The sequence below is a fragment of the Scleropages formosus genome, chromosome 6 (genome assembly GCF_900964775.1).
Source record: "Scleropages formosus chromosome 6, fSclFor1.1, whole genome shotgun sequence".
Taxonomy (NCBI): Eukaryota; Metazoa; Chordata; class Actinopteri; order Osteoglossiformes; family Osteoglossidae; genus Scleropages; species Scleropages formosus.
The window spans coordinates 32,876,986-32,903,703 of NC_041811.1; the positions used below are offsets into that span (position 1 = coordinate 32,876,986).

Here is a 26,718-nt window from a genome sequence, read left to right on the forward strand (position 1 = left end):
ATTATTACCTACTAGTCCAGTGTACGGCGCAGGCGACCGTGTTTGGAGCAGGCTCAGCAGCCGGGAAGGATGCGCGCGACAAGGTGTGCGTGGCGCCCGCAAGCGATGCCGACGTGCGGGTGAAGCGGGGGGCATCGCCGGAGCGTGGATGTGTGGCCATCTGCTTGCACGCGGATATTCGCCCCGCCTCTCGAATTGTTTGGCAGCGCTCTGCTTAATCTCCGTGATGTAAAGGCAGATGATACCTCGCAGTGGAGAGAAGCGACGCGGTGATGTCTCCCCCCCCCTCCACCACCACTCCCCCCTCCATCGTCTTTTAGGATACAAAGGGATCGCGGGCATCGCCGGCGGCAGATGGATTGACCAGGACCAGTGGCTTTTCTAAGGCGGATCGGTGCTTCCCGCAGCGCATCTCAGTAAGGGGCACGCGCGGTATCGGGCCCGATCGAGACGCTTTGTCCCCTGCGCCCTGTGCCCCGTTGGCGTCCCACAGCCATGGCCCTGGTCACCGTGCAGCGCTCCCCGACCCCGAGCGCCGCATCCTCGGCCGGCAGCAGGACCAGCGGCGCGACCGCCAGCAGCGGGACCTGCACCGTAAGTGGACGCGCACAGGGAGTGTAGGTGTCCAGCGAGGACAGTCCTCTGGACACAGGGAGGACACATACAGGCCTTTCATTCAGAATAAACCATGTAGGACGACAAGTACTACGGGAATGAGATCATTTACTGAACGTAATGCTTTTCTTTGACGCGAAATAATATCCTAGTGCCATATTACCGCATGAAATACTGTATCTGAGTTCCGTGAGGCTCCGGGCACAGCGGCAGGCGCGCGCTGTCAAATAGCGGCTCGCGCCCGAACTAACGCCGGCTTTTGTCATGGGAGCGCCGGACGCGCGCCGCGACTCCCCGCGCCGTTGTTTCCTGCGCTTTTGTACCAGATGCTCTCCTTTTCAGTGACACCGTGTCGCACCCGTGGCGCTCGGGGACCCTCGGGCACCGCTGCCGTCGGCGCCCACCTGCTGCCCCCGGGGCCGAGACCACGAGCGCATCCGCGGCAAATGACGCACGAACGGAACGCGCCCGGCGCTCGGAGATGCCAAGTCGGGAGAGTTGCGATCATTCGATTAGCCGCTTCTACTGATCGTAAACAATAGCTGGTCGTGTGAGCGATCGGATGTGTGTGTTCATTTTACACAATCCACACACACGACGGCGCTGCTCTCGCAGAACAGCTCCAAATGCAGTACATGATGGAGCCCTATTAACGTGCCTTCAGAGGCTACACGTGTGGCAACATCTTTCATGAGATCTACGTCTTTTACTACCTTCTCGTTTTGCATGTTGTTTCGCGCAGCCGCTCGATTGCGTTTGAAGCGGCGCGGCGGTTAATCGAGCCGCACGAGGGAGACAAGGTGGCGCGCGCGACTCGAGTCCTCGCCTTGGCGCTAAGCGGGAGTTGCGACGTGTGCTGGGCGGTTGCGGACATTTCGCGAGGACATGAGAGCTGCAAGAACGCAAGAGCGTTTGTTCGTTGTACAATAGTGCGTGGCGTGTATATGATCTGGACGGGAAAAGTGAGCGATCCGTCTCTGGACGTCTGAGGATCTGCAGGTGAAGAAGGAAGAATCCGCACAGATGTCATTACGTTCTATAGACTTATTTACAGTAGCACAGGAGAAAGGATTTTGTGTTGGTGGCTACACTGCAATGTGGCTGTTGTAATTAAAAATACACACACACACACACACACAAAAGCATTTCAACTCCAAAATAGCTGCATTTTATTCAGTGTTTTCTCCATCCATTAGGAAGTACATTACCTCCGAGCCTAGGAACATCTTTGGATGACAAAGGTCTCTAAACTAGCATCTAATGTCAGATTCAGCTTATTGGCCCTTTCAGTTTCAGTTTAGGCCTTATACTGCATGTTCTTGTCACCCCAAAGCATCCTGCTACAGCTTCCCTCCAGGAGAGGGTGGCATTGCCTTCTTAGATACGTTTAGGTCGTCCATAAATGGGAGGACCGTAACAGGGTAGCGATACACCAGCACAACTCTTTACACTGAACTTCATCTTGCTGCCGTCATCATCCAGCTGCTGCGACTGAAACATTCTAGGGCTTCCTATGTTGGCTGTAAAATGACACACCATAACAAATAGGGCTCTTCTTTCAGCAAGCATCATGGTGGGAACAGGCCAAGCTGGATAGACCAGACTACCTTTTCCGTGGCAGTGTCCTCCTACTGTGGGATCCACAGGTTTTCTCCAGGTGGCCAAGGGGTATAATCTCTCTTTCATATCCTGGGTCTGCCTCAGGGTCTCTTTTCTGGAGGGCAGACCCAATGCACCTCTGACAGAAGGTGCCCATGAGACATCGTAACCAGATGCTTTACAACATCTCAACTGGCTCTCTCCATCTGAAGAATATGACCTCCTCTAAGGGATAGGGTTATGTCTGCTGCATGTATCCCTAGCCTTGTCCTTGTGGTCGTGACCCAGATCTTGTGGTCACGGGTGAGGTTGGGGTTATACACTAGCCTGTAAGTCACTAGTTTTGACTCAAGACTCAGTACTCACTTTACCACATCAATCCTGTAACCATACGCAGTACTGAAGCTGTTGCACAAATCTGCTGGCCAGTCTGCCTCTTGCCCCTGTTTGTGAAAAGGACAAGATACTTAAACACCTTCACTTAGACTCTGCTTCTAAATGGAGAAAGCAAACCACCTTTTACTGATAGAGCAGACGGCACCGGAGCATCCGGGCCCGCACAAGTCGGCTGAGGGACAGTTTCTTTCCTCAGGCCATTAGACTGTTAAATACGCAGGGCTGAGACTAAAATTCAAATCCGCTGTTTTATTTCCCTGTATTCTCTGTACATACATATAGATAGTTTGTTTTTTGTTTCTCTATTTTTTAATTATTTATTTATTTTTTATTTATTTATTTATTCTTCTGTTGTATAATCTGCAAACACAATTGGTATATACACTGGGTTTTTAACGTAACTTATGACATACTCTTAATACTGCACTTTCTGGAGCTGCACTCAAGATTTTTCACTCTTCTCTACATGTTATGTTGATGATGATGTGACAATAAAGCTTGTATTGACCGTATTGACCGTATTGATAGAGAATCATCACCTGAAATTTGGAGGTGCCACTTGACTGCAACAAAAACACCTGCCAAACACTCGAACGCATAGTAGAGATCGTGGTCCGATGAGACCAAGAAGAAAACCTCATCTGCAAATAACAGTCGTCTGTCTGATGATTTTTTTCTGGCACTTCAGTTGACTTTCTGCAGATTCCACTGCCCTTGCTGTGTTCCATTTACTGCCTGATCTGGTTTGTATTCTTGCTTTTCTACTCTTCTCATCCTTTGAGTAATGCAAAGCCACCAAAGGTGTGGCCTTCATGATCTTGACCTCTTCAACCAAGCATGAAATTGGAAATAGGAAGCTGTAACTTTGTGCTGTAGAGACCAAGGCTGGTGAAGCTAGGCGGAACCTCTAGCTAGGGGCAGAGAAACCTGTTTACCTTCTTCTGCAAAACCTGCACTTTGGTGGCTTCAGTTGCATAGAGCATCAGAGGTCACATAAGCCTTGGCAGTAATCCATTTTGATAAAGCCAATGCATAAACTTAGGCGCTGAAGCAGTTCAGTCAATCTCCCCTCAAGTATTTGTTTCTCCACTTTTTTGTATCATGTTCTTTTATCTTGTACCCAACCATTTGCAAAGGTATTTGATTCTTTCTGCTGTTACAGAGGGATTTTGCTCTCCTTGCACATTCAGCACAAACCTATTGGTGATCTTTCCGCTCCTGATTACTAATCTTGACATCTATGACTTGAACTTCATCCTTGCTTACTTCCAACAGCTCTGTCAAGAGCTCTTGAACTCCAGCTGACTTGGACTTGAGCTGTGGTTGTCACTGTTAGGTCATTGATGCATGGTCCAACTCATCTTGGGATCTCTGAACTTGTGTTGTGCTCTTCTGATGATTTGTTCATGGCCTTCAAAAATCAGGTGGCTAAAACTGTACAGCCAGCCACGATCCTTTTCTTTAGTCCTTGCCAGGCAGTTATGGATTTCTCTCCAGAGAGTCTCATCTTTATATCATTAATGTGTTTTTAGTCGCTGTCAGAACTTGTTGAAAGGATTCCTCTTTCAGACCATAGTACTTATCTAGGGTGGCACAGCGAGTAGCACTGCTGTTTCCCAGCAGCTGGGTGGAAGGAGAGGATATGGGTTCGATCCCTATTCCATCTGTGTGGAGTTTGCATGTTCTCCCTCTGTGTGGGTTTCCTCTGGGTACTCTGGTTTCCTCCCACAGTCCAAAGACATGCTGCTCAGGTTCACCCATAGTGTGTGAGTGACAGAGAGAGTGTGTTCTGCTGATATATGAATGAGTGACTCAGTGTAAGTAGTGTATCTAGCAGTGTAAGTCACCATGGTAAAGAAGGTGTGTGGGCTGACAACACCACATAAAAGTTCATAGGAAGTCATTTTGGGGAAGAGTGTCTGCTAAATAAGTAAATGATGTGCTGTAACCCCTAAAATGAAACATATACTCTTATAAAAATCACATTTACATCCACAAATAGCATACCTGTTTCCGTACTGCTAGTCAGTGATGAGACATATGAAGTGATGAAGGGAGTTTTAGGAAGCAGGAATGAGCTCTTTATCTTTCAGGAGTGCCCATCGTCATGGCAACTGCCTGATGCGCAAAAACAGGTGATGGCTGCGGCTTGAAAGTTATTCCATTGTTCAAGTAAACAGTCTGACTGCTGCTATATCTGCTTTCCGCAAACATCACACCAAAAGTATGAAAAATGTACACATGAGATGTAAATTGCCATGGGACTTTTTGTACAGTAATATTTCCTGTTTATTTCAATGAGAATGTCCTCAAAGTAAACTCATAATGGGTTTTTTTTAATGTTCTTTATTTTTTTTGTAGGATTTTGGGAGTGAGGATGATCGGAAGCTGAACCGGAGGTAAGTTTCTAAACTCATCTGTGTCCCATTTAAGGGCAAGAAAGATCATACGTTCTTTTTCTCCATGGCCTAGAAGCCACGCACTACATCGACTGAACTTTGCGGAGGTATTGGTCATGCAGGAACATGATAGCAGTGCCATCTTCATATTTTAATATCTTTACATTTTTCTTTAGAAGGCTCACAGAAAGATCAGTGCGTGGAGCTGAAATGAAAGACAATGGTTGACAGTTTCGTGAAATACAGCGGAAGATGGAACTCAAAACGAAATCCTCAGAAGGGAAGAACATGCTCATCATCTTTTTTGGAAGATGGGGTCAGTTTAGAATTAGGCCGTCTGCCAAAGTGAATCATGAAAGCATTTAACCATGATTTTGACGTCAGGTCTGGTATTCGAATGGTCTCTGACCCGCAGCCATGAAGATGAAGCCTGGTGTAGCATAACACAGCAAAGCATTAGAATTAGGTTTGCATTTTTACAAATTTATCAGATAGTTAGACTTGACATGATACATCTTGAGGAACTGATGAATTCCTGTAAGTTGTTCTGTGACAGTTGCTTTGGAGAAAAGTGTCGAATAAATGTAAGTTCATTTTACCTTGAAGAACACCTTAAGGGTGTGTGAAAGTGGGCCCAGTCTGGTTTTTCATTCCAACCATTCCATCTTTTTTTTTCTTTCCATCCTCCGGAGCGTACCTCGTCTCCCCTTGTTGTCTCATCCTCTGTGCCGTCGAGGAAACTGCTGACTTTTTGGTTTTTTTGATCAAAAGCAGGAAGTTGATTCATGCCCTGGGTTTATTGCACCATTTCCTGCCTTTCTGCTCTCAATTACTGTGATGCTGGTAGGGTGGGGTTACATGACAATGTGTGATCAGCCTGGGGAATTTTTAATTATGCCAGAGACGAGTGAGGTTAAAGTGAGGGTTAACATATCACTTCATTATAGGTTAAAGTCTCAAGGTGGTGTTGTACTTTCTAAGAAAAGGGGGGTTGGTAACATAGTCATTAAAGCTCCGATGTTTGGACCCCAGGGTTACAGGTTCCCATCCTACCACCAGATGTAGCACCCCTGAGCAAGGTACCTACCCTAAATTGCTCTAGAAAAATTATCCAGTTGTATAAATAGCTCAATAATAGTAGGAAGCTTAACATTGTAAGTTGCTTTGCAGAAAAGCATCAGATACAGGTAAATTACTTCAGTGAGATTGTTAGGCATGATGATATTGACCTGAACAATTTCACACCAGCCGTAATGGTTAGAGTTGCTTTCTTTGGCTCTAAAGGTTGCGGGCCTGGCTGTAGTACTGTTGAGTAAGGTACTTACCCTAAATTGTTCCAGTAAAATTACCCAGCTGTATAAATGGTAAATAATCGTAAGCTTGTGATAATTGTAACCTTAACGTTAAGTTGCTTTGGGGAAAAGTGTTACCTAATGAATAAATAAATATTTAAGTTAATTTACTGCTCTATTCCAAGCTTCTTAGAATTTAAGATGTGGCCTTAATCAGCTTCAGTGTGATTTCTCAGCTGGCATTAGTGGCAGGAATGCTCTAGCATTTCCACATTTTTGGTGTAGAGCACAGAAGGCATCTGTTGGCAGATCCCCTGAAAGAGGACTTTTATTGCTGTCTGGCGTGAGCGAGAAGCCACTGAATTATAGGGTTCAAGTGGATCACGTTGGCTGTGTCTGTGAGGGAGAACATGTAGTTAAAATGTTCAGCAGGAAGATCAGTGAGGTGTGGGAAGTTGTAGGCACTTTGGCTGTTAAGAGGAAAATCCTCAAAAGCTCGTGTTTGTGTTTTAGGCTAATGTTCCACATGTTCCATAGAGAGCTATTTTTGGTTGCAACCAGCCATGAATTTTGACTGTCTGTCCAGGTCCTAACTATTAGATCCATAACTTGCTTACATCTCATCATGATGATAAAGGTGTGAATGCCAGAGTGGTATCCATGTGGTATCTAAGCATATTCTTGAGTAAGGGGATAGATGTCTGTTCAATGAGCAGAAGAATGTAGCTGTAATGTCTCCTCAAAGGTTCAACCTCATGAGCCTTACAGCTTCTCGAGGCTTATTCCTTATTCTGAACAGTGGCTGGTGAAAGGTAACAGAAGAAGAGCACCAGAGAAACACCATCCCTGTTGGCTAGGCTCTGTTCGGCTTGGCCTTTCAGCTTGGGTCACATCCCCAACCTTGACCTCCCCAACCTTTTCTAGACTTTAGCTTGTCTCTCACTGCAGGGTGCTTTGTTCCGACATACCGGCCTTTTCCAGATTTCCTTGTCCCGGGGGGTTTGTCTGGACCCCGCGCAACAGTAAAGAGCAGATGTGTTCCAAGCTTACCCGTGAAGTGCCTGTCTTTCGGCAACACAGCAGGTTCACGTTGCTCTCGTACGCTTGAATCCCACCATACTTTGCCCTGACTTGCCCGGCCTTGTCCACGTTCTTACGCTGCTTGCTGCGGAGCGCCTAAATCCCCGGTCGCTTTGCCCCGACATGCCCAGCCTTGTTCAGAATCTAGCCCTGCCTGTTGAGGCACGCTGAAGTCCCACTTTGGTTTCCTGGGTCGTGTCGCCAGCCGTCTTTGCTCAATTTCTTCTTTAGTTCCCTCAGGGGTTGTGCGAAGAGTCGTCATACCTGGGGTTTTATCTGAGTGAGGTTTCCACGAGAACATTGCGATGGAGCAGTGTTGAAAACCAAGAGTGTAGGACAAAACTCCCCTCGGACAAATAATTAACAAAATTTTTATTCTTCCGATAATTTGTAGTTTATGAACACTTCTCCGAATTGTAAAATACTACATTTATTATATAATGAGACTACAATAAGGAAGGCATTTTAAATTTACAGCTCACTTACTTTCATTCACTAATCATTCAGATCATTTGGATTGTTCGATTTGAAGTGTTACCGGGAAAGTCCTGCAATTATTATTACTTACTTACTCCTCAGCTTATGCCCACAATGGGGACTAATAGTCTTTCTGCAGTTTTTGTTCATAACTCCAAAGTCAAAGTTTGCTTTCTGATCCTTGGTTCCACCTTTCAGCTTTCTCTGGGTGATGCTCTATGAAATAGAAAGAGGAACAAAGGTTGATGTATCCTGGAGGAGTGCAGGGCAATGGGAGAGGATGGCGGAAAGGGACAAAAGATGGGTGACGATGCAGGTAATCCAGGTGGAGATGGGAGGAAGCCTCAACATCTGACTGTTGCCTGTCACCTTGTGTGTTTCAGCTTGAGCGAGAGCTTCTTCATGGTGAAAGGTGCAGCCCTCTTCTTGCAGCAGGGTGGCAGTTCCCATTGTCAGAAGGCTCAACCCAACCACCAGTATGCAGGTGAGTATCAGATGGCCATACCGTTGTATGGGCGGCATGGTGGCACAGCGAGCGTTGCTGTCTCACAGCATCTGGGAGGTGTGAGAGGACGTAGGTTCGATCCCTGCTCAGCCTGTGTGGAGTTTGCCTGCTTTCCTTGTGTGGGTTTCCTCCCACAGTCCAAAGACATGCTGTTGAGGTTCACCCATAGTGTGTGAGTGACAGAGAGAGTGTGTGTTCCACTGATGTATGGATGAGTGACCCAGTGTAAGTAGTGTATCTAGCAGTGTAAGTCACCGCGGTGAACAAGTTGTGTGGGCTGGTAACACTACATAGAGTTCATTGGAAGTCACTTTGGAGAAAAGCATCTGCTGAATTTGTAAATGTAAGGACATACAGGGGGTGCGGTGTGGCAGGCTTGGTCTGATCCTGCTCTCTGGTGGGTCTGGGGTTGGAGTCTTGCTTGGGGTGCCTTCTGATGGATTGGTGTCCTGTCCTGAGTGTTTCCCCTCCCCTTTCAGCCCTGTGCTGGTGGGTTAGGCTGTGATCCCTGCTTGGGACAAGCGGCTTCAGTGTGTGTGTGTGTGTGTGTGTGTGTGTGTGTGTGTGTGTGTGTGTGTGTGTGTGTAAGGACATACCCTGGAGAAGGAACAGTGACTTCCCCATCTCCTTGTACAGAGTGAGGCCCAGCAGGTGGACTGTCAGCTCTGACTGGTGCTGTTTGTTCTGGCTTGGAAGGAACAGGCCACATGTGTGGGCTCTATGAATAACCTGTAAAACACAAACCATCTGGATTGTTGCATCTAATGAAAACAATTTGCTTTTGTTGAGAATGTGGTTTAGAAGGACATTGTGTTTCAAATTAGAGACGTGTGGAAATCTGTGCTTGTTGTTCCGCTGTGTACCCCGTCCAGCTTGTCCAGCTCCCAGCTGAAGTTAGTGGTCTCTTTTATTTATGGGGGTTGAATGATGTCACAAATCATATAAGTCATTATAAATGTCTTGGAAAGAGATCGAGTAATTTTTTAAACTGCACAAACAAGCGCAGATGCAGCACTAAAGGAAACACCCAGTTTAGGTGCCTTCCACTTCCGTGGGGGGAACTGGGTGACACAACCTCATTTGGTGTTATTTTGTTCCTCCAGGTACGTTGTAGCAGTTGGACGTGTAGAGCAATTGCATTAAAATAGACAAAACGGAGCAATATAACAAAAGTCAGTGAGATACGCTGTGGTGTGTTTCTTTCCCACCAGGTGACCTCCCTCAGCACCTTCAGATAATGATCAACATCTTGCGTTCAGAAGACAGAATTAAACTGGTGAGAATGTCGGAACGATGCTGAAACCCCTTCCTTCCGTATCTGATCTCCAGAGACATGTTTATGTAGACCCTCGTTAACCCCAGTTAGATACCTCCCGTTGAAGGGTCTTTGTTGCGTGTTCCCTACCCCAGGCCGTGCGCCTGGAGAGCACGTTGTCTGACCGTGTGCGCTATATGGTGGTGGTGTACACCAGCAGTCACCAGGGCACAGAGGAAAATATCCTTCTGGGCATGGACTTTATCAGCAAGGAGAGGTACACCAGTCTTCTGTTAGATGTGTCTGTACCCTTTGGATACCATCCATAACCCTCCTCTTATTGTGGTTTCAGTAAAAACTGCTCTATTGGAATGGTCCTACCATTGTGGAGTGACACCAAGATCCATCTCGATGGGGACGGGTGAGTCGCGGCTTCTCCCATCTCTAAGAACGCAAGGCGTTGTACCTTTTGCATGATCAGATGACGATAGTGTGTCAAGTTTATTGAGGACAGTTAAAGACAATTAAAAGGTAGGGTAATTGACCTACAGTAGTTCTGCCACTGACTGCAGCCTATGCACTCAGGCCTGGCTGCTGAGAAAAATGTATATGTCTGTCACGTCCACGCCCACAACTCAACCGACAGCACCTGATTCTGGTCCAGCACCTGACTAACTGCTCACCCTTTAAAAGACCCTTCTCAGCTCCCATACCTTTGTGGAATCTCGTCAGAGACAACCGCCCTCCCTCGTGACGTCCAGTGCACACTCAACACTTGTTCTTCGGTCTCATCTTCCGGTTTTCGTCCTTTCGCTTTGCTTCCCGACCACATCCACGGATCTTCGTTCAAACACCGACCGCCGACCGACCGACCTTTCGCTTCGTCCCCTGACCTCGTCCATGGATCTTCGCTCTGACTTCGACCGTCTATCGACTGGCCATCTTCCCGTTCCCTACTCTGAGAACTTGCCTTATCCCCTGAATCCAGACGAACGACTCTGCACTTGGGTCCTGCCGTCCCGGTTCTCTCGGCCCCATGTGACAATGTCCTTTTTTCAGTTTTCACTATTAATTTATTTGAACGGACTGAGTCATAGCACGCAACACAAGGAGTACACTGAGAAATTGCAAATACATCCGCATACATAAAACAAGGGCAAAAGGTCGATAGGTTACAGCATTTCACAGGTATAGTTCCGCACAGCTACCTAATAAATTCCAGAAGGGTGTTGAGATATTCCAGAATTACTCAGAAATGTCACTGAGGTCAAATATTTATTGTAATGGGCAAAAAAGGTTCAACATTTTGGTCATCCGCATATGGATGTCACGTCCACGCCCACAACTCAATCGACAGCACCTGACTAACTCCCTACCCTTTAAAAGACACTCAACAGCTCCCATACCTTTGCGGAATCTCGTCAGGGACAACCGGCCTCCCTCGTGACGCTTCGTTGACAAGCATTGTTAACTCTCAGTTCACGCCTCTGGTTTTTGACTCTTCGCTTCGTTTCCCAACCACGTACACGGATCCTCCTTCCTGTCCTGTTTGCCGCTCGACCGACCCTTCGCTAAGTCCCTCGACCTCGCTCGTGGATCTTCGCCCTGACCGCCAATCGACCGACCCTTCGTCTGTCCCGGACACCGAGAACTTGCCTCATCCCTTGACTCCGGACGAACGACGCTGCACTTGGGTCCAGCCGTCCCGGCTCCCTATGTTTCGCGTGACAATAGAGAGGGAATTAAGGTGTAGACCGTAACATTTTCCTTAACCGCTTCTCCTGGTCAGGGTCACGGGGCTGAACATGTCAATATGTACAGTATGTAAGAGTAGTATGTTCCATAACTTCTTCATAAAAGAATTGGGGTTAGGGTTTAATAAAAAAGATTGAGGAGGGTAAATGAAACTTTGTGCTAAAGATTTTATTGGAACAGGGAAGTCCGCACTGAGAGAGCTGGGTTCAAACCCCTGTCCAAACCCACACCCCAGTGGCTGTGAGGCCCCGGTGTTACCCACTATATACACAGGCCTTCATACCTGCTGGTCATTCTTCCAAAACTGTCAACCATCTCAACTAGAGGTTTTTTACTGTGGGTTACAGTAGTGTGGAAGCTAAGGCTGGAGCTCTAGGGGGTCACTGTGTCCCGGTGGCTATGAACCAACTTCACATTCTTCTCCATAGTGGGTTTGTTTATGTTAAAACTGGTGCAGCTTCTTACCCAGCAAATTTAATCATTTTTTTCACATTTTGTCCCCGGGCAACTGTTTCAATTTGAAGTAAGAATTATTTTCCCTCCTCTCCAGTATCGTTGACTTTGCCGTTAGGCAAAACCATCATCCTTGAACGAATGTCAGTCAGTGCGTGTTTTCGACCTTTGCTTTCCCCCGTGCTGAAAAAGACAGGTGTGAAACAGCACATTATTTCAGCAGAGAAACATTTTTAAAAAGTCTTTTTCAGCTACACCCCAACCAGACTGCTACACTCTTCCACATGTGCATGCATTGTGGTCCCACACATGAAAGGTAAAGCATGAAGGTTCTTGGTTCTGGCTCCGTTGTGGTGGAATGACCTCCCTCTTTCACTCAGAACTGCTGAATCTCTGTCTGAAAAGGGTCTTAAAACTCACCTCTTCCAGACTCACTTGGCCCATCATCTTTTAAGTTCATGAAAGGTGTAAATGTTCATGCACCATAACTTTAAGATCATATCCGGATAAACCTTTTTACAGCTACTCCTGTAATGTAACGTAAAAGTTTATATGTATCTCAAAAAAAAAAAAATTACTTGGAAGGTGATCGGGAATCATGGATACTTGGAGAAAGTTTTATGCAGCTACTTGTGTGATGAACATTGGTTCGTATGGTGGAAAGAAACAAACGAACCGCACTTAAGAATCACACGTCTGCATCCAAGTGTCTCTTTCTGCTAATGTATTGAACACATTGTATTTTCTATGAGATGTTCGTCTCTTTGGAGGAAAGTGTCTGATAAATGAATACATGTAAATGTAAATGTAACTAATGACGGGAGGCACATTTCTAAGATGATGTACATTGTCTAGTGAGGAAAAAGTCAACAGAGCTCTACCATGTACTGGGCACTTCTCAGAAGCTCTAACAAAAGGTCAAGCCTTTGTCTCATGAACAAGTCAGAAGAGTGTCTCAAACGTCTCCGTTCCTAAACTAGGAAGCATAGCTCCTAACAACCTTTCTTTCGCACTGCAGGGGTTTCAGTGTGAACACAGCAAGCCGGTCGCATGTCTTCAAGCCGGTGTCCGTACAGGCCATGTGGTAAGGAGGCCCACCTTTGCTGCCAAAACACTTAATTCTGACAACTCTCCGTAGACCAGAGTGCTTGGAGTCCAAGGAGGAGATGTCATGGCAAACACTTTATTGGGAGGGGCCCATATTGTGCCAAGTTTTGTTTTCAGTGTGGTTTCTAGAACAGGTGCCGTGATGTTGTGCAGAATCGGTGCTCAGAGGGACCGCTTATTATGTAAAAAAAACTGGACAGCTGCTATCCAGTAATGTGGAGTCGGAGTTGGAAGCAGTTATTGGGTCACTGGAGTCGGGGTCCAAGGTTCTGTGTACCGACTCCACAGCCGTGCTGCTATCTGTTGTCAAAAATGTCGAATTTCAGGGGGAAAAAAGTGTAATGACTGCCACCCTGGAGAGGTACAGTGCTTTAAAAGTACAAGGATTCGCGGTGTTCTGAAACAAGGTGTCCTGGAACAGCGCATCGATACCTTAACCCTAACCGTAGGGGTTTTGCGGTTCCTCGGATACGCCTACCACATTTTGAGACTATTAATTGTTGCCGCTGAAGCGCACGATCTTGACCTCCCGAATGATCGTTTCAAATTCTTGGCGACTGATGACTTTCCCTCTCGGTGACCCGCGCTCGTCTACCCGGGCAGGTCGGCGCTACAAGTCCTCCATAAGGCATGCGAGGTGTCGCGCAGGTACAACTACTTCCCCGGTGGCCTGTCACTCACCTGGACGAGCTATTACGAGAGCTGCATCGCCTCCGAGCAGAGTTGCATCAACGAGTGGAACGCCATGCAGGACCTGGAAAGCACACGACCCGACTCGCCCGCCCTATTTGCGGACAGGTATCTCCCTGGAACACGTTCGTCACCTTGCTGAGCGATGGACTATCGGCCCCCAAAGGTCACAAAGTTACGGAAGGCCATAAAATACGTCCGCGTGCTAACCTGTCTAGTGGTTTTTGAGAGAACGGTCCGAGTTGTGTCCACGTGAAAAAGTTTGAGCTGAGTAGGTCCTCAAGTTGAGTTAAATTAAAAGTGAAATTGTGTTTTATTGAAACCAGTTTTAATACAGTGCTGACACTCCACATAAATTCAATGATACCGTTCTCTAGCACAGGGGTTTTCAAACTGGGGTCTGCAAGAGGGAGCTACTGGCTCCGCAAAAAACACACACACACACATCATCTGAAACCGCTTGCCCCGTATGGGGTTGCGGGGAGCCGGAGCCTAACCCGGCAACACAGGGCGAAAGGCCAGAGGGGGGAGGGGACACACCCAGGACGGGACGCCAGTCCGCCGCAAGGCACCCCAAGCGGGACTCGAACCCCAGACCCACCAGAGAGCGGGACCCGGTCCGACCCACTGCGCTACCGTGCCCCCCTCTGCAGAAAACATGAAAGGAAAAAAAAAAGTACAGTAAGATAATTTTTTACATTATTTATTTTTTAACCTAAAGATGTTAATAACCAAATCTACATATAGTTTTGTGATTTATAAGAGTGGTTCCTTAATACTGTGAAAAAAAGGTACCCTGTTCAGTTAATGTGAATATTTTCCAATTTTTCAGGAATACAAAAAAACTACAGAAGCTACAGAAAATTAATTGTGAGAATTATTTTTGGCTATAGAGAGTTTCCAAATAATAAAAGGAAACTGTTACCGAAACAACATTTCAGATGTACATTTATGTTATATGAATTGCAATATGTCTTTACATTATATAAATGTCTTTACACATGAAAATATATAGTTGCCTTTATATTTTAGGCAAGGGGGTCCCCTGCATAGAATCATCATATCTGGGGGTCCTTGGCATTAAAAAGTTTGAAAACCCCTGCTCTAGCAGACCACAAGGAGTTTCTCCACCGCCGTGTTTCGCAGTCAATGTTTGACGGGGTAACGATGGGAACCGCTGCTCTTGCAGGCCCACCGAAAGAGAACGGACCGAATGCCTAATCAGAGCCAAGCTAAGGAGCATCATGATGTTCCAAGACCTGGAGAATGTTACTTCCAAGGAGGTAAGGACGAATTGTTGGAAGTTCAAAGCACCACTTGAACGTGGGGATAACTGTAAACGAAAGTGCTGAGACCCGGTCTTTGGCCAGATCCGAAACGAGCTGGAGAACCACATGAACTGCAACCTGAAGGAGTACAAGGAGTTTATCGACAACGAGATGCTGTTCATCCTTGGCCAGATGGACAAGGCAACGCTCATATTTGACCACTTATACCTGGTAAGGGATCGCGGTCCATCTTCCGCTCTTGCTGCGACTCCTAGTTGCCGTGGAGACGCAGCATATTGACATCTCGCTGCTCACACGGCAAAGCATCGAGATCTGGTGATAAAAAAGCGATGCTCTTATTGAACGAAACAAACGCCTACAATAAAATACTTGTTTCCGTGGTAACCATTCAGCTTGTAAGCGGAATGCAGAGAGTGGAACAGTGGCGCTTGTTCACCCAGGAGTGTTACACCAGTTTTATTTGAATGAAAAGTTTCAGTTCATCCTGAAAAAATAAACAGTCACGTCTAATGAAGACGGCATCCTTTGCTCACCTCCCGCCTTTGTGTCCCGCAGGGGTCCGAGTGGAACGCCTCCAACCTAGAGGAACTTCAGGACGCAGGGTGAGTTGCCAATCCACAACATATGTCAGAGCTGAGGTGTTTATTTTAAACACCCCACTATTACCTTTTTTTGCTATATAAGGGTCCTGCTTATATCTGAAACTCAACAAAAATTGCGATCGCTGCTTTCCAGGAGATCAGTTCGTAATCGACCTAAACGCCAGTGTCTGTGTGGTCAAAGTGCACGCCTCTGTTTCAGCGTGGGCTACATACTAAATGTCACCCGGGAGATTGACAACTTCTTCCCAGGCACATTCCTGTACCACAACATCCGAGTGTATGATGAGGAGGCCACCGACCTGCTGTCCCACTGGAATGACACCTATAACTTCATAGTGAGGGCCAAGTGAGTACTCTCCCATTTCCGTACGGTGTTGGAGGCAGGAATTCACAAAGAATGCGCTGCGTTGGTGATATGAGGTAAGATGCCAATTGGTTCAAGTCCTACTTGGGGTGCCTTGCAATGGACTGGCGTCCCATCCTGGGTGTGTCCCCTCCCCCCTCAGCCTTGCGCCCCGTGTTGCCGAGTTAGGCTCCGGTTTGCTGTGACCCTGCTTGGGACAAGCAGTTTCAGTCGGTGTGTGTATATAAAAAACAGAAGGTTCTTGAATGAAATCAAGGGAGAAGCGTTTGTCAAAAGTTTTCATAGAAAGAAATGGACGACGGAGCCGCCAGGCTTTAGCTAAGGATATTCCAGAGGGTTATGGAAGCAGGAGATTCCCAGTGGTGTTTGTTTCTTGTGCTACTTGAGAAGTGCTGACTCTTCTGGAAATGCATGCTATGGAAGAGTGCCATTTGGTGGTCTTGTTTCTCCAGGAAGAACCAGTCCAAGTGCCTGGTCCACTGCAAGATGGGGGTGAGCCGGTCGGCCTCCACGGTCATCGCCTACGCCATGAAGGAGTACGGCTGGTCGCTGGAGAAGGCCTACGGCTTTGTCAAGCAGAAGAGGAGCATCGCTTGTCCCAATGCCGGCTTTATGAAGCAACTGACTGAGTACGAGGGCATCCTGGATGCCAGGTGAGTCCACGGCCAGTTATTGTCTCCATGCCTGTACCTCCTTATACATCATGCAGATCTGACCCGAGTGCTGAGTGCAGATACGCTTGGAGACACAGCACCAGGTGGTAGTAAATGGGATTTAAATAAACCTTGACACTCAGTGATATTTTTAATATTTCAAAGATATGATATTCTTTTAATTATGCCTTTTTATATTTGTACAAATAATTTCATGTTGTAAAACAGTGAGCTGTAAATTTACAATGCAAGTATTATCAATAATACAATATAATACAATACTACCGGCCACCTGCATCATTACAGCAAGCAACGCCACAACAAGTTGTGGAGACCCAGCCCTGCTGGCGATGCGCTGGAAGGGCCACAGAAGGTCCAGTGTGGCAGTACCAATGGCTCAGATGACACGGCTCGGGATCCCACCTCTGGCGACAGCGGCTCCGGCAGGAGCGCTGACCAGGAGAAGGACGCCGCCGACCCGCCCAACTACAACTATTACTTCCGACGGCTCTCAGACTCGGCTCTGGACTGCGAACCCCCCTCGCTGGGCGCCCAGGGCGTCTTCATCGAAGTGGAGGACGTGGAGAGAGACGCTCTGCTGGACGACGGTGGCTTCGCAAGTCGCCAAGCCCACTCGACTTCACACAGGGAGTCGCTGGAGGAGCTGCGCGCGCGGCTGGAATTCAGCACCGTGGAGGAGGACGCCGAGCGGGACGAGACGTCGGCTCGACGGGGGAGGAGCGCGGGCAACGGGGAACGAGGAAGGGTGGGCTCCTGCTGCTCCTCTCTGACCGCACGGAACAGCTCCAAGAATGAGAACACCAACAACAGCAACCGCCTGAGCATTAAACGCTGCTGCCCCCTGGGCTTCGATGTGAGCACCCAGTCTTTGCATTTTCTCCCTCGCGTAAAACGGTCGTATCTAAGTATCGCGCGGGCGAAGACCACTGCCGTCGTCGTGCGTGCGGCATATTGATGAATCGTTTACCTTCGCGGTGCTATTGATGGCTGAGAAATGAACGTGCTCTGGGTCCATTACTCAGTGTGCAGGAGCGTCACGCTTGTGTCTCACCTCTGTCTTTCCATCTGTGGTCTCTTTAGGACAGTGCTAGCAGCGGAAAGCCTTACAAAGTGAAGCCCTCCTACCAGCCACCCGGCCGAGTCCACAAGCTCGTGGGCGCGGACCGTGTCCGACGCCTTAATCCTGCCCGTTTCGGTGGCATCGCCAAGAACCTCGTGCCGCTCCACGTAGCCCAGGCCCTGCCTCCAACTGTGCACCTCGAGTCCTACCGCCAGCAGCTGGCATCACCGATGAACTGTGACGAGCTGACCAGGGATCTGCATTTCTCTTTGGATGCAGACGCCATGGACGAACTGCAGAAGGAGGACGAGAGACCGGAGGAGGAAGGTTGCGGCCGCATGGCTGCTCCCAGTGCTGGAACCGAGCTCACCCTGATGGATCTCAGCCTGGGGGCAGACAGGCCAGCGACGCCCGGGGATCTGACTCAGTTGGAGCTGTCCGGCCTGGTCCGCAGACGTGCCGAGAGGCTGGAGAAGTTGGCGGCGCTCCGTCCTGAGGCTTCCAACCTTTTGGATGCCATGGAGGTGGAAGCCGGTCTTGTCGAGGCGCCGTTGAAGGAAGGGCAGGGTGCACAGACCAACAACTCCAGCACCAGCACCAGCAGCAGCAGCAATGTGCGTGGTGCTCCGGTGAAGCCCGATCCGCCCCTGGGCAGCCTCACCCTTTCTGCAGGGGATGTTCCCCGTGCCAAGCCGCTCCCAGGGGAGGCGGAGCTACTGTACACCTTAGACTTACGCAACGGACCAACAGGGGATGACCCAACAACGCCTTTGTTAAAAAGCCAAAGGAACTGATGCCCTATAGCCTGAATCTGAACTTGATGAGTCCCTCCACAGCTTCCTACAGACATGGTCATGGGTGCTTTGGGGGGCAATCAGCCCTGAGAAGAACTTCACCCACAGTGCTGTAATTTAGTGTCATATTTAGTAGAAAAAGATGCCAAAAAACGGTTGTGTGGACACAAGCTCGTGTTGCATGAGGCTCAGTGAATGAGTACCGCTGTGCTTAATGTGGAAGGACTCACGTTCTCTCTTTCCCAACCTCCCCCAGGCAGCCAGACTGGTTGACTTTGAACAGTCTCACTTCTTACTCCTGTTGCAGTTTTAGGGAAGTTCCTGCTTCCCATATTTCAAGAAAGTTATGCAATATTTCACGGTGGATCACAAATACAGGTAAAGCTCCACGAATAAAAACCACGTGGCGTACGTCTAGTAACGGATTCAAGGTCCCTCTGATACTTAATGTAATGATAGTGTTCAATTTGGTAAATATAGTCCATTCATTGTGGCCAGGTATATTATGTAACGTATGATTCTCGCTGCATTAACTGGTGTTTTACAGGAGAGCACATCTATGAAGCAAAGGATAGTCTGGTGCGTCCCCCGTTCTTGTATCTTTTGAATAATTGCTTCGAATCACGTTCTGTAGGTGAATCCACCTTCCCTAGCGGTAGAGCTGTCCATCAAGGGCAATAATTTTACATCTGCTTACACCATATTATACCACCTGCTGCCCACTTAAACAAGGGCTCTCGGTCAATATTGTCTGACCCAGTCATCACTTGTACTGTATCCAAAAACAAACCTCACTCCGTGTCATAGAAACTCTGCCGGATCTTCTTCCGGGAGCAGTTGCCAGTCAAGCCGTCAGAAATGAGAGCCGAAAAAATTGCTCAGTCGTTCGGCTGATGAAAACTGACACGTTAAGGGTTTCGTCGCTCTGCTTTCACCTGAATTCACCTTTCTGGCCTACATCCCCAGCACTGGCCCCGCTATTCTGTGGACCGAAAGGCCTCTGGCTGCCGTGATTTAAAGCACCGACACACTGCTCTTATGCAAAGGCCTTCAAATTCGTCCTGCTTTTTTTTACATTTTCAAGGACGCACTTGAATTCATTAGCATATATCAGGCAAGTTTGTAAGATCCGAATGCATCTGTGCTGCGGCCTTCTGAAATAATTTGGCCGTCGCCCGCTCTGTTTAGAGCAAACCGTTCCCTAGTGTAAATTTCCATAACAGGCGACGTGAGTGTGAACGATATAGTTAAAGGCATAAATCTGTGGCACTTGACATTGCGAAGGTAGAGGAAAAGTTCGAAATGCAAAATGATAGGAGCATAGAACTTAGCTGCACAGGTGGGCCCCGATTTACGGTGGGGTTACGTTCCGCGAAACCCATCATCATAAGTCGAAAATATCGTAAGCCGAAAATGCAGTTAACGCACCTAATACGCACTTCTACGTGACAGACCGGGCGACGCGGATCGCTGCCGCTGCCCAGCATCGCGAGAGAGTATCGTACTGCATATCGTTTGTCTGGGAAAAAAATAAAAATGCAAAATTCAAAGTACGGTTTGTACTTAAATGTCTATCGCCAGCTCACCATCGTAAAGTCGAAAAAATTGCAAGTCGAACCATCGTAAACGGGGGACCATCTGTACCGAGTGGAATTGGATGTGCCCAAATGCATTTACTGCTTTGAGAGGCACCTGAAGTACTGGGTTCAATCTCTACCAATGCGATATACAGGAAGCACTGGAGTTGTTCAGCTTGAGTCCTGCGGAAAAATTTCCGACTCCGACTCCTACCCCATTGCCGCTCACGGCGAGCTTGGAATTTGCGGAAACGTAGAAAATATTTTTATTGCGACGTGACGTTTCATTCGCTCGCAGTACAGGTGCTCCTCCGCTTGCGACGGTTCGATTTTTCGGTTTTTCGAAGTTACGACGGCAGTACGCATTCGGTAGATACCGATTCGGTACTTTCGAATTTTGACCTGTTCCTGCACTGGCAATACGCGGTATGATACTCTCTCCCGATGCCGGGCGATGGCAGCAAGCCGCAGCATCCGCTGAACCCGAAGGTCGCATTGACCGCGCCAACGAGTGTGAACAAGCGATACCGTGTTGAAAACGTTTTTTTAATTTTGGGTTTTCGCATCCGTTCACGTCTACTAAACGCCCACGTGTGCCTCCTTCTTAAATTTGCCCAGCTGTAGGCTACGGTAAGCGTTCTGAGCACGTTGAAGGTCGGCTAGTCTAGGCTATGATGTTCGGTAGGTGCGGTACCGTATTCTTTTTCGACTTACGATTTTTCCACTTTATCGGGACGCGACCCCGTCGTTAGTCGAGGAGCATCTCGGTGTAATCTCGAGCTTTATATGTCGCTAGAATGTGCATTTTCACTTTTGCAGACAGGTGTGGGTAATGACTGTTGTTTACCCTGTGTGTTCCGAGTGAGAATGTGTCTTCTTCACCTGCCAGGAAGGAACAATTTTTATACTGGGCTCAGCTCTTATACAGGCGGAGAGATGCACCACGATGGCACCCAGTATAGAAGGGGGTGGGGGGGACACACAGCCTTTCTGATGGTGTGTATAGCAAGCGCTCATTTCACCACGCATTTCTTGAGTGTAAAGTGTACGTGAACAGGCATGGGCACATGTGTGTGTATGCATATCTATATGTACTTGTGATACGTTTGTGCTGTGCGTGAAGCCTGTGGTTCTCTATGGTTTACTTCGCATTCCTGACACTTGAAAGCATTGTTACAATGACTTAATCCTTAGAAAGGTTAACGGCCGACGCGACCGATGGACGTCGAGCGGGCGAACGTGTCCCCCGTCGCGTTCCTCTCCGGGCGTTCCGCACCGGTGGTTCGTGCCTTTCCTCTTATGCACGCAGTAACACAAGTGTCTTCGGCCGTGTGGCTCTGGGAAGCGGTGCCTTATTAATCGCATCGCACGGGAGCGTATGACTTGGAGAGCATGTCCACAAGATGGGACAATCTGCGGGGGCACTCCCATCCATAGAAAGGCCATTCGAACGATGCCGGATGATGAAAGGTTGACGGTGTCTCTCAATTTCCCACATTCAATAATCTAAAAACGTACTTGCTCGTTATTTCCGATGCGTCGATTTCGAATATCATCGGAAAAAGTAGGACGGCATCGTCAGATTAGCTCGTGCCCCAGGTGGTTGGCCGGTCCTGCGCAAAGGCTTCGTTCTTTCTGATATCGGCTGGTTTCCATATCTGGCTTCAGAGCCTTACATGTGAAAGGCATTAACAGAGCGCTTTGACATTTTGCAGCTTAAAAAAAGAATAAATAAAAACAAAAAACGTGGAACATCAAGGTTTTTAAGTATAAAGTGACCTCATTTTATACTGTTAATTTTCTGTAGTGTGAAGGCATAATGCACTTTTTTTTATATTATTAAAACAATGTCTTGTATGTGATTATTATGGAAATAAACTTTGTCATTCAGCTTTGCTGAAAAACGCTGGCAACACTGGAATGGATGTAAACAGAGTACCGCGAACGTAGCCTCACCCGCTTCAGAGATCTGGCGACACGAGCAAAGCCGCGACTCCGCTGTGACTTCGAACGGATTTCGGACTGTCTGAGGGGAGAGAAATGTGTAATCACGGACATGTCATGGTAAGAAACTGATGTGCAGTCCAGACATTTAGCTGTTTCCCATCAGTGTGTGTCCATGTGTGGAGTTTGCGTGTTCTCCCCGTGTCTGTGCGGGTTTCCTCCAGATGCTCTGGTTTCCTCCCACAGTCCAAGGACATGCTGTTCAGGTTTCCCCATAGTGTGTGTTCCGCTGTTGTACGGATGAGTGACCCAGTGTAAGTAGTGTATCTAGCAGTGTAAGTCACCGCGGTGAATGAGGTACGTGGGCTGATAACACTACACAGAGTTCGTTGGGAGTCGCTTTGGAGAAAAGCGTCTGATAAAGAAATAAAGAAGTAAATGTAAAGTCCGGATTTTATGCTCTGCAAAATTTCGCGTTCCATTTTGTTCGTTGTTTAAATTCCGCTCTCTGCTGGCACGCTCGTAGCGCGTGACGTCTTTCATATGACGTTTGGAAAATTTCACAGGCAGCAGCCCTGCATATTCACCGCGGTCTCTGGAGACTTTAACCATATCGGTCTCTCCTCGACTCTGCCGGCACTCATTCGGTTTGTCGGGCGCAATGCAAGAGAGAACGGGGTTTTGCACATTTTGTCACACCAACCTTGTTTGCTGCTGCCAAGCCCACCCCCCCCCAAAACACCACCCATCCACACTAGATTTCCCCACTGCTGCTCAGGTGAGGGAAGAGCTGCAGGGCCCGGTGGCATTGGTCCAAAGGTGGGGAAGGTGTGTATGGAACAGCTCTGCAGAGTTTGGCTGCATGTGTTCAGCTTGAGCCTGGATAGGTCCCAGTGAAGTAAAAAATACCTTGCTTGGCTCCAAGACCCCAGAAAGGTTGATCATCACCTTTAAATTCATCTGGCAGCATAGCAGTTACCCCTGCTGCCTTTGGACCAGAAGGTTGTAGGTTTGATTCCCACATCCAGTTGTAGTACACTTGGGTAAGGTACTTAACCTAAATTGCTCCAGTAAAATTACCCAGCTGTATAAATGGGTAAACAATTGTAAGCTTGTGATAATCACAGCCTTTGGAAAAAAGCATCAGGTAAATGAATAAATATAAACTATGACTGGCCTGTTGCTCTGACTTCATGCATCATGAAGACAGTAGAAGGGCTGCTCTCAACACACATTTTCTGAACCAATTATCCCAGACAAGGTTGCAGGGAGCCAGAGCCTAACCCAACAACTCAGGGCATAAGGCTGGAGGGGGAGGGGACACACCCAGGATGGGATGTCAGTCCATCGCAAGGCGCCCCAAGTGGGACTTGAACCCCAGACCCACCAGAGAACAGGACCCGGTCCAACCCACTGCACCACTGTGCCAACACACCTCAACCCTATTCCTGAGACTTCTCTAGACCTGCAGTTTGCCTACATTGGAGTGGATGATGGGCTCATCGACATGGTGAACAGAGCTGACCCCCCCCACTCGGACAAGGCAGGCTGCACTGTGAATGAAGCACAACACCCTTGAATAGGAGATGGTGACGATGAGTTATTTCCATTTTCAGCCATTTAAAAGTAAACTTTATGTTAAACTTTGTTAATCGAAGATGGTAAACTGGCATCCCAGTTCCCCGTGACGCATATTATGCTTCCCGAACAGAGACACTGAGACCCTAACTGTATGAGCTGTCGAGAATAAAGTCTTTCAGGCAAATTTTTAATTCATTATAGTTTCATGTGACTTTGTTTTTTTTTTACAGAACCTAACCTGTGGAAAAAAGACAAGGAATTAAACTGAATTATTAAGCTTCTGTTTATTGCAGCGTAGCAGGTGGACTCAAGGACAATTGAGATTTACAGATTTATGCTCCAAGTTGTGTTTGTGAGATGAGGTACAAGTATATTATTACCTGGTATTTAGTTGACATCATTAGTTAGTAAAGCAACTTACAACGGTACAAATCCCATGTTATACTACTTATAATCATTACTCAGCCATTTATACAACAGACTGGTGTAACACATGTTCACTCACTCACACATGTACACACTGAAGGCCATTCAGATTCACCAGTTCACATGTCTTTGAACTGTGTGAGGAAACAGGAGCACCCGCAAGAAACCCATGTGAGTACAGGGAGAACGTGTCAACTCTGCACAAACACTGCTGAAACGAAACGCTAGGAAGGGCTTCCCATATCCACATTTATACAGACTGAGAAGGGGACGGTAATAAATGTGCCGGGATGTGCGGAAATGTGTGTTATGTGTGAAATCAAGCAAAGTTTTTTCCTAAAAACTGAACTGCATTCTAATGGGAGAGACTTACAGGTATAATTCCAAAAAATCAGTTGCTTGTTTTCATGCTTGTTTTCATGCTTTTGTGCTGGTGGTAGCGCTGCTGTCTCACAACACCTGTGTGGTGTGAAAAGATGTGGGTTTGATCCCTGCTCAGGCCGTGGGGAGTTTGCATGTTCTTTCTGTGTTGGGGTGCTCTGGTTTCCTCCCACACTCCAAAGACATGCTGTTCAGGTTCACCCATAGCGTGAGAGTGACAGAGAGAGTGTGTGTTCCCCTGAGGTATGGATGAGTGACCCAGTGTAAGTAGTGTATCTAGCACTGAAAGTCTTTGGGTGCTCTGGTTTCCTCCCACACTCCAAAGACACACTGTTGAGGTTCCCCATAGTGTGTGAGTGACAGACGGAGTGTGTGTGTGTTCCACTGAGGTATGGATGAGTGACCCAGTGTAAGTAGTGTATCTAGCAGTGTAAGTCTTTGGGTGCTCTGGTTTCCTCCCACACTCCAAAGACACACTGTTGAGGTTCCCCATAGTGTGTGAGTGACAGACGGAGTGTGTGTGTGTTCCACTGAGGTATGGATGAGTGACCCAGTGTAAGTAGTGTATCTAGCAGTGTAAGTCTTTGGGTGCTCTGGTTTCCTCCCACACTCCAAAGACACACTGTTGAGGTTCCCCATAGTGTGTGAGTGACAGACGGAGTGTGTGTGTGTGTTCCACTGAGGTATGGATGAGTGACCCAGTATAAGTAGTGTATCTAGCAGTGTAAGTCAGCGCGGTGAATAAGGTGGGTGGGCTGATAACACTACATAGAGTTCATTGGAAGTCGCTTTGAAGAAAAGTGTCTGTTAAATTCAGCATGTAAATGTTGACGGCCCCATCTCCTAGACTGACATCTGCACCTGGGGGGAGAGGCTCTAGATGCACCCAAAACCTTTCCATTACCTTCTTCTCCCAAAATATTCCATCCCTGTCCTGCTGTTTACTTTCTTTTACCTGGGCCTTTACCTTGCCCCATTGCCCTGTCCATTTCTGAGGAGCCCCCACCTGCAGTTCCAGATGTGGCCATTGCCCTCGGTCCAGTTCCCGCAGGAGATCCGCCACCATCTTTTAAGATGGACACAGACTGGAGGGAAGAGAGAGACAGCAGTTTTGGGGTCACTGCTTAAATTCTGAGTTTGAGTTATTTTTTTAAGATGAATTATTTCTCTATTTTTCTGGTTTTTTGCGTTTGAAGAGTGCTGGGTGTCGCCGCTCGCCTGATCCCTTACGTGCTCGACAAACACGTGCTGTGTTTGTCCGTTTAATAATTTCGAAAAAAACCCCCATCTGCAGCTGGACATGTAATGTACAGTGGTTTATACCGTGGTATGTGACAAACTGAATGTACTCTACAATCATCAAGATCTCTCCTTTTGTTAACGGGATGCACTTTTTGCGCTGTTCTCGGAGACGTACGTCGCTTCGGAGACAAGCGTCCGCTAAACAAATAAGCGCAAACGTCCGAAGAAGTCCCACGGCCGCAAAAACGAGGCGTGGCCGCGATGACCCGAGCGGTAAGGGAAGGGAAAGGAAGGGCTGTCCGAAAGCCTCCGGCCGCTTTATCTCAGTCCCGGATGGAAATAAGGGCCGGAGCGTTTGGGCCGGGCTGATAGTCACACAGGCTGGGGAGACGCTTATTGCATTAGGGAAATGAGGCCTGCGCTAATGGAATGGGGAAGAGCACGGGGGCACTCCAGGGCTCGCCCACCTCCTCAGAGCAGAGCGCGGCTCAACAAAGGGGGCTCTGTGGAGCCAGAAGTGCGGGGAGGTCTGGGAACGAGCAGCTGCGGCCAACGCCAGGTGAGTGGAGCTGCTTCGGACAGAGAGCTCGGCCTTCGTCTTCGGTGCTCCGCTGCCTTGGAAGTCGCCGACTCGTTTCTGGGTAAAGTACTCTGGTCTGCTTGCCCGTAACCCGCCCGTTTCTTCCTCTCGACATATGTACACATGAGACGAAGCACAAAGTCGCGGGGCAGAGCATCTCGGACAGCGATCAGCGGATCAGCGTTACGGGGATGGGGGCTGTGCTCTTGGTGACCGTGACTGAGAGCTTCTCCTTGGCTTGGTTGCTGTTCTTGCATTAATACTTGGATTTCTGGCTGATATTTTTGTGTCCTATAAAACATCGATGCCTCGGCAAAATTTGGTTTTGCCGCACATTCGTTTACTGGACGCTTTTCTCGAAAGCGACTTCCGATGAACTCTACGTAGCGTTATCAGCCCACACGCCTTATTCACCACGGTGACTTACACTGCTAGATACACCACTTGCACTGGGTCACTCATCCATACATCAGCAGAACCAGGTGAACCTGAACAGCATGTCTTTAGAGTGTGGGAGGAAACCAGAGCACCCAGAGGAAACCCACACGGACACAGGGAGCACATGCAAACTCCACGCAGAC

At 47.9% G+C, this 26,718-nt stretch overlaps 1 protein-coding gene across 1 annotated transcript; it reads left to right on the forward strand.

The window, feature by feature from the left end:
• Positions 1–462: 462 nt before the first annotated feature.
• LOC108932845 (protein phosphatase Slingshot homolog 1-like) lies at positions 463–19,923 on the forward strand. The gene is made up of 15 exons (XM_029252583.1): positions 463–594; positions 4,972–5,009; positions 8,242–8,342; positions 9,575–9,639; positions 9,774–9,895; positions 9,971–10,039; positions 12,845–12,910; positions 13,537–13,731; positions 14,813–14,906; positions 14,994–15,122; positions 15,468–15,514; positions 15,714–15,860; positions 16,331–16,531; positions 16,838–17,405; positions 17,633–19,923. Exons 1-15 carry the CDS (start codon positions 496–498, stop codon positions 18,404–18,406), a joined length of 2,715 nt encoding a protein of 904 aa, XP_029108416.1. The 5' UTR covers positions 463–495; the 3' UTR covers positions 18,407–19,923.
• Positions 19,924–26,718: the final 6,795 nt, after the last annotated feature.

Excerpts from the sequence above, each read along its gene's own strand:
- LOC108932845 (XM_029252583.1), top strand. The coding sequence starts at position 496 with ATGGCCCTGGTCACCGTGCAGCGCTCCCCGACCCCGAGCGCCGCATCC. Across the intron at positions 5,010-8,241 it reads GATCGGAAGCTGAACCGGAG|CTTGAGCGAGAGCTTCTTCA; the intron begins GTAAGTTTCTAA and ends TGTGTGTTTCAG. Across the intron at positions 17,406-17,632 it reads GCTGCCCCCTGGGCTTCGAT|GACAGTGCTAGCAGCGGAAA; the intron begins GTGAGCACCCAG and ends TGGTCTCTTTAG.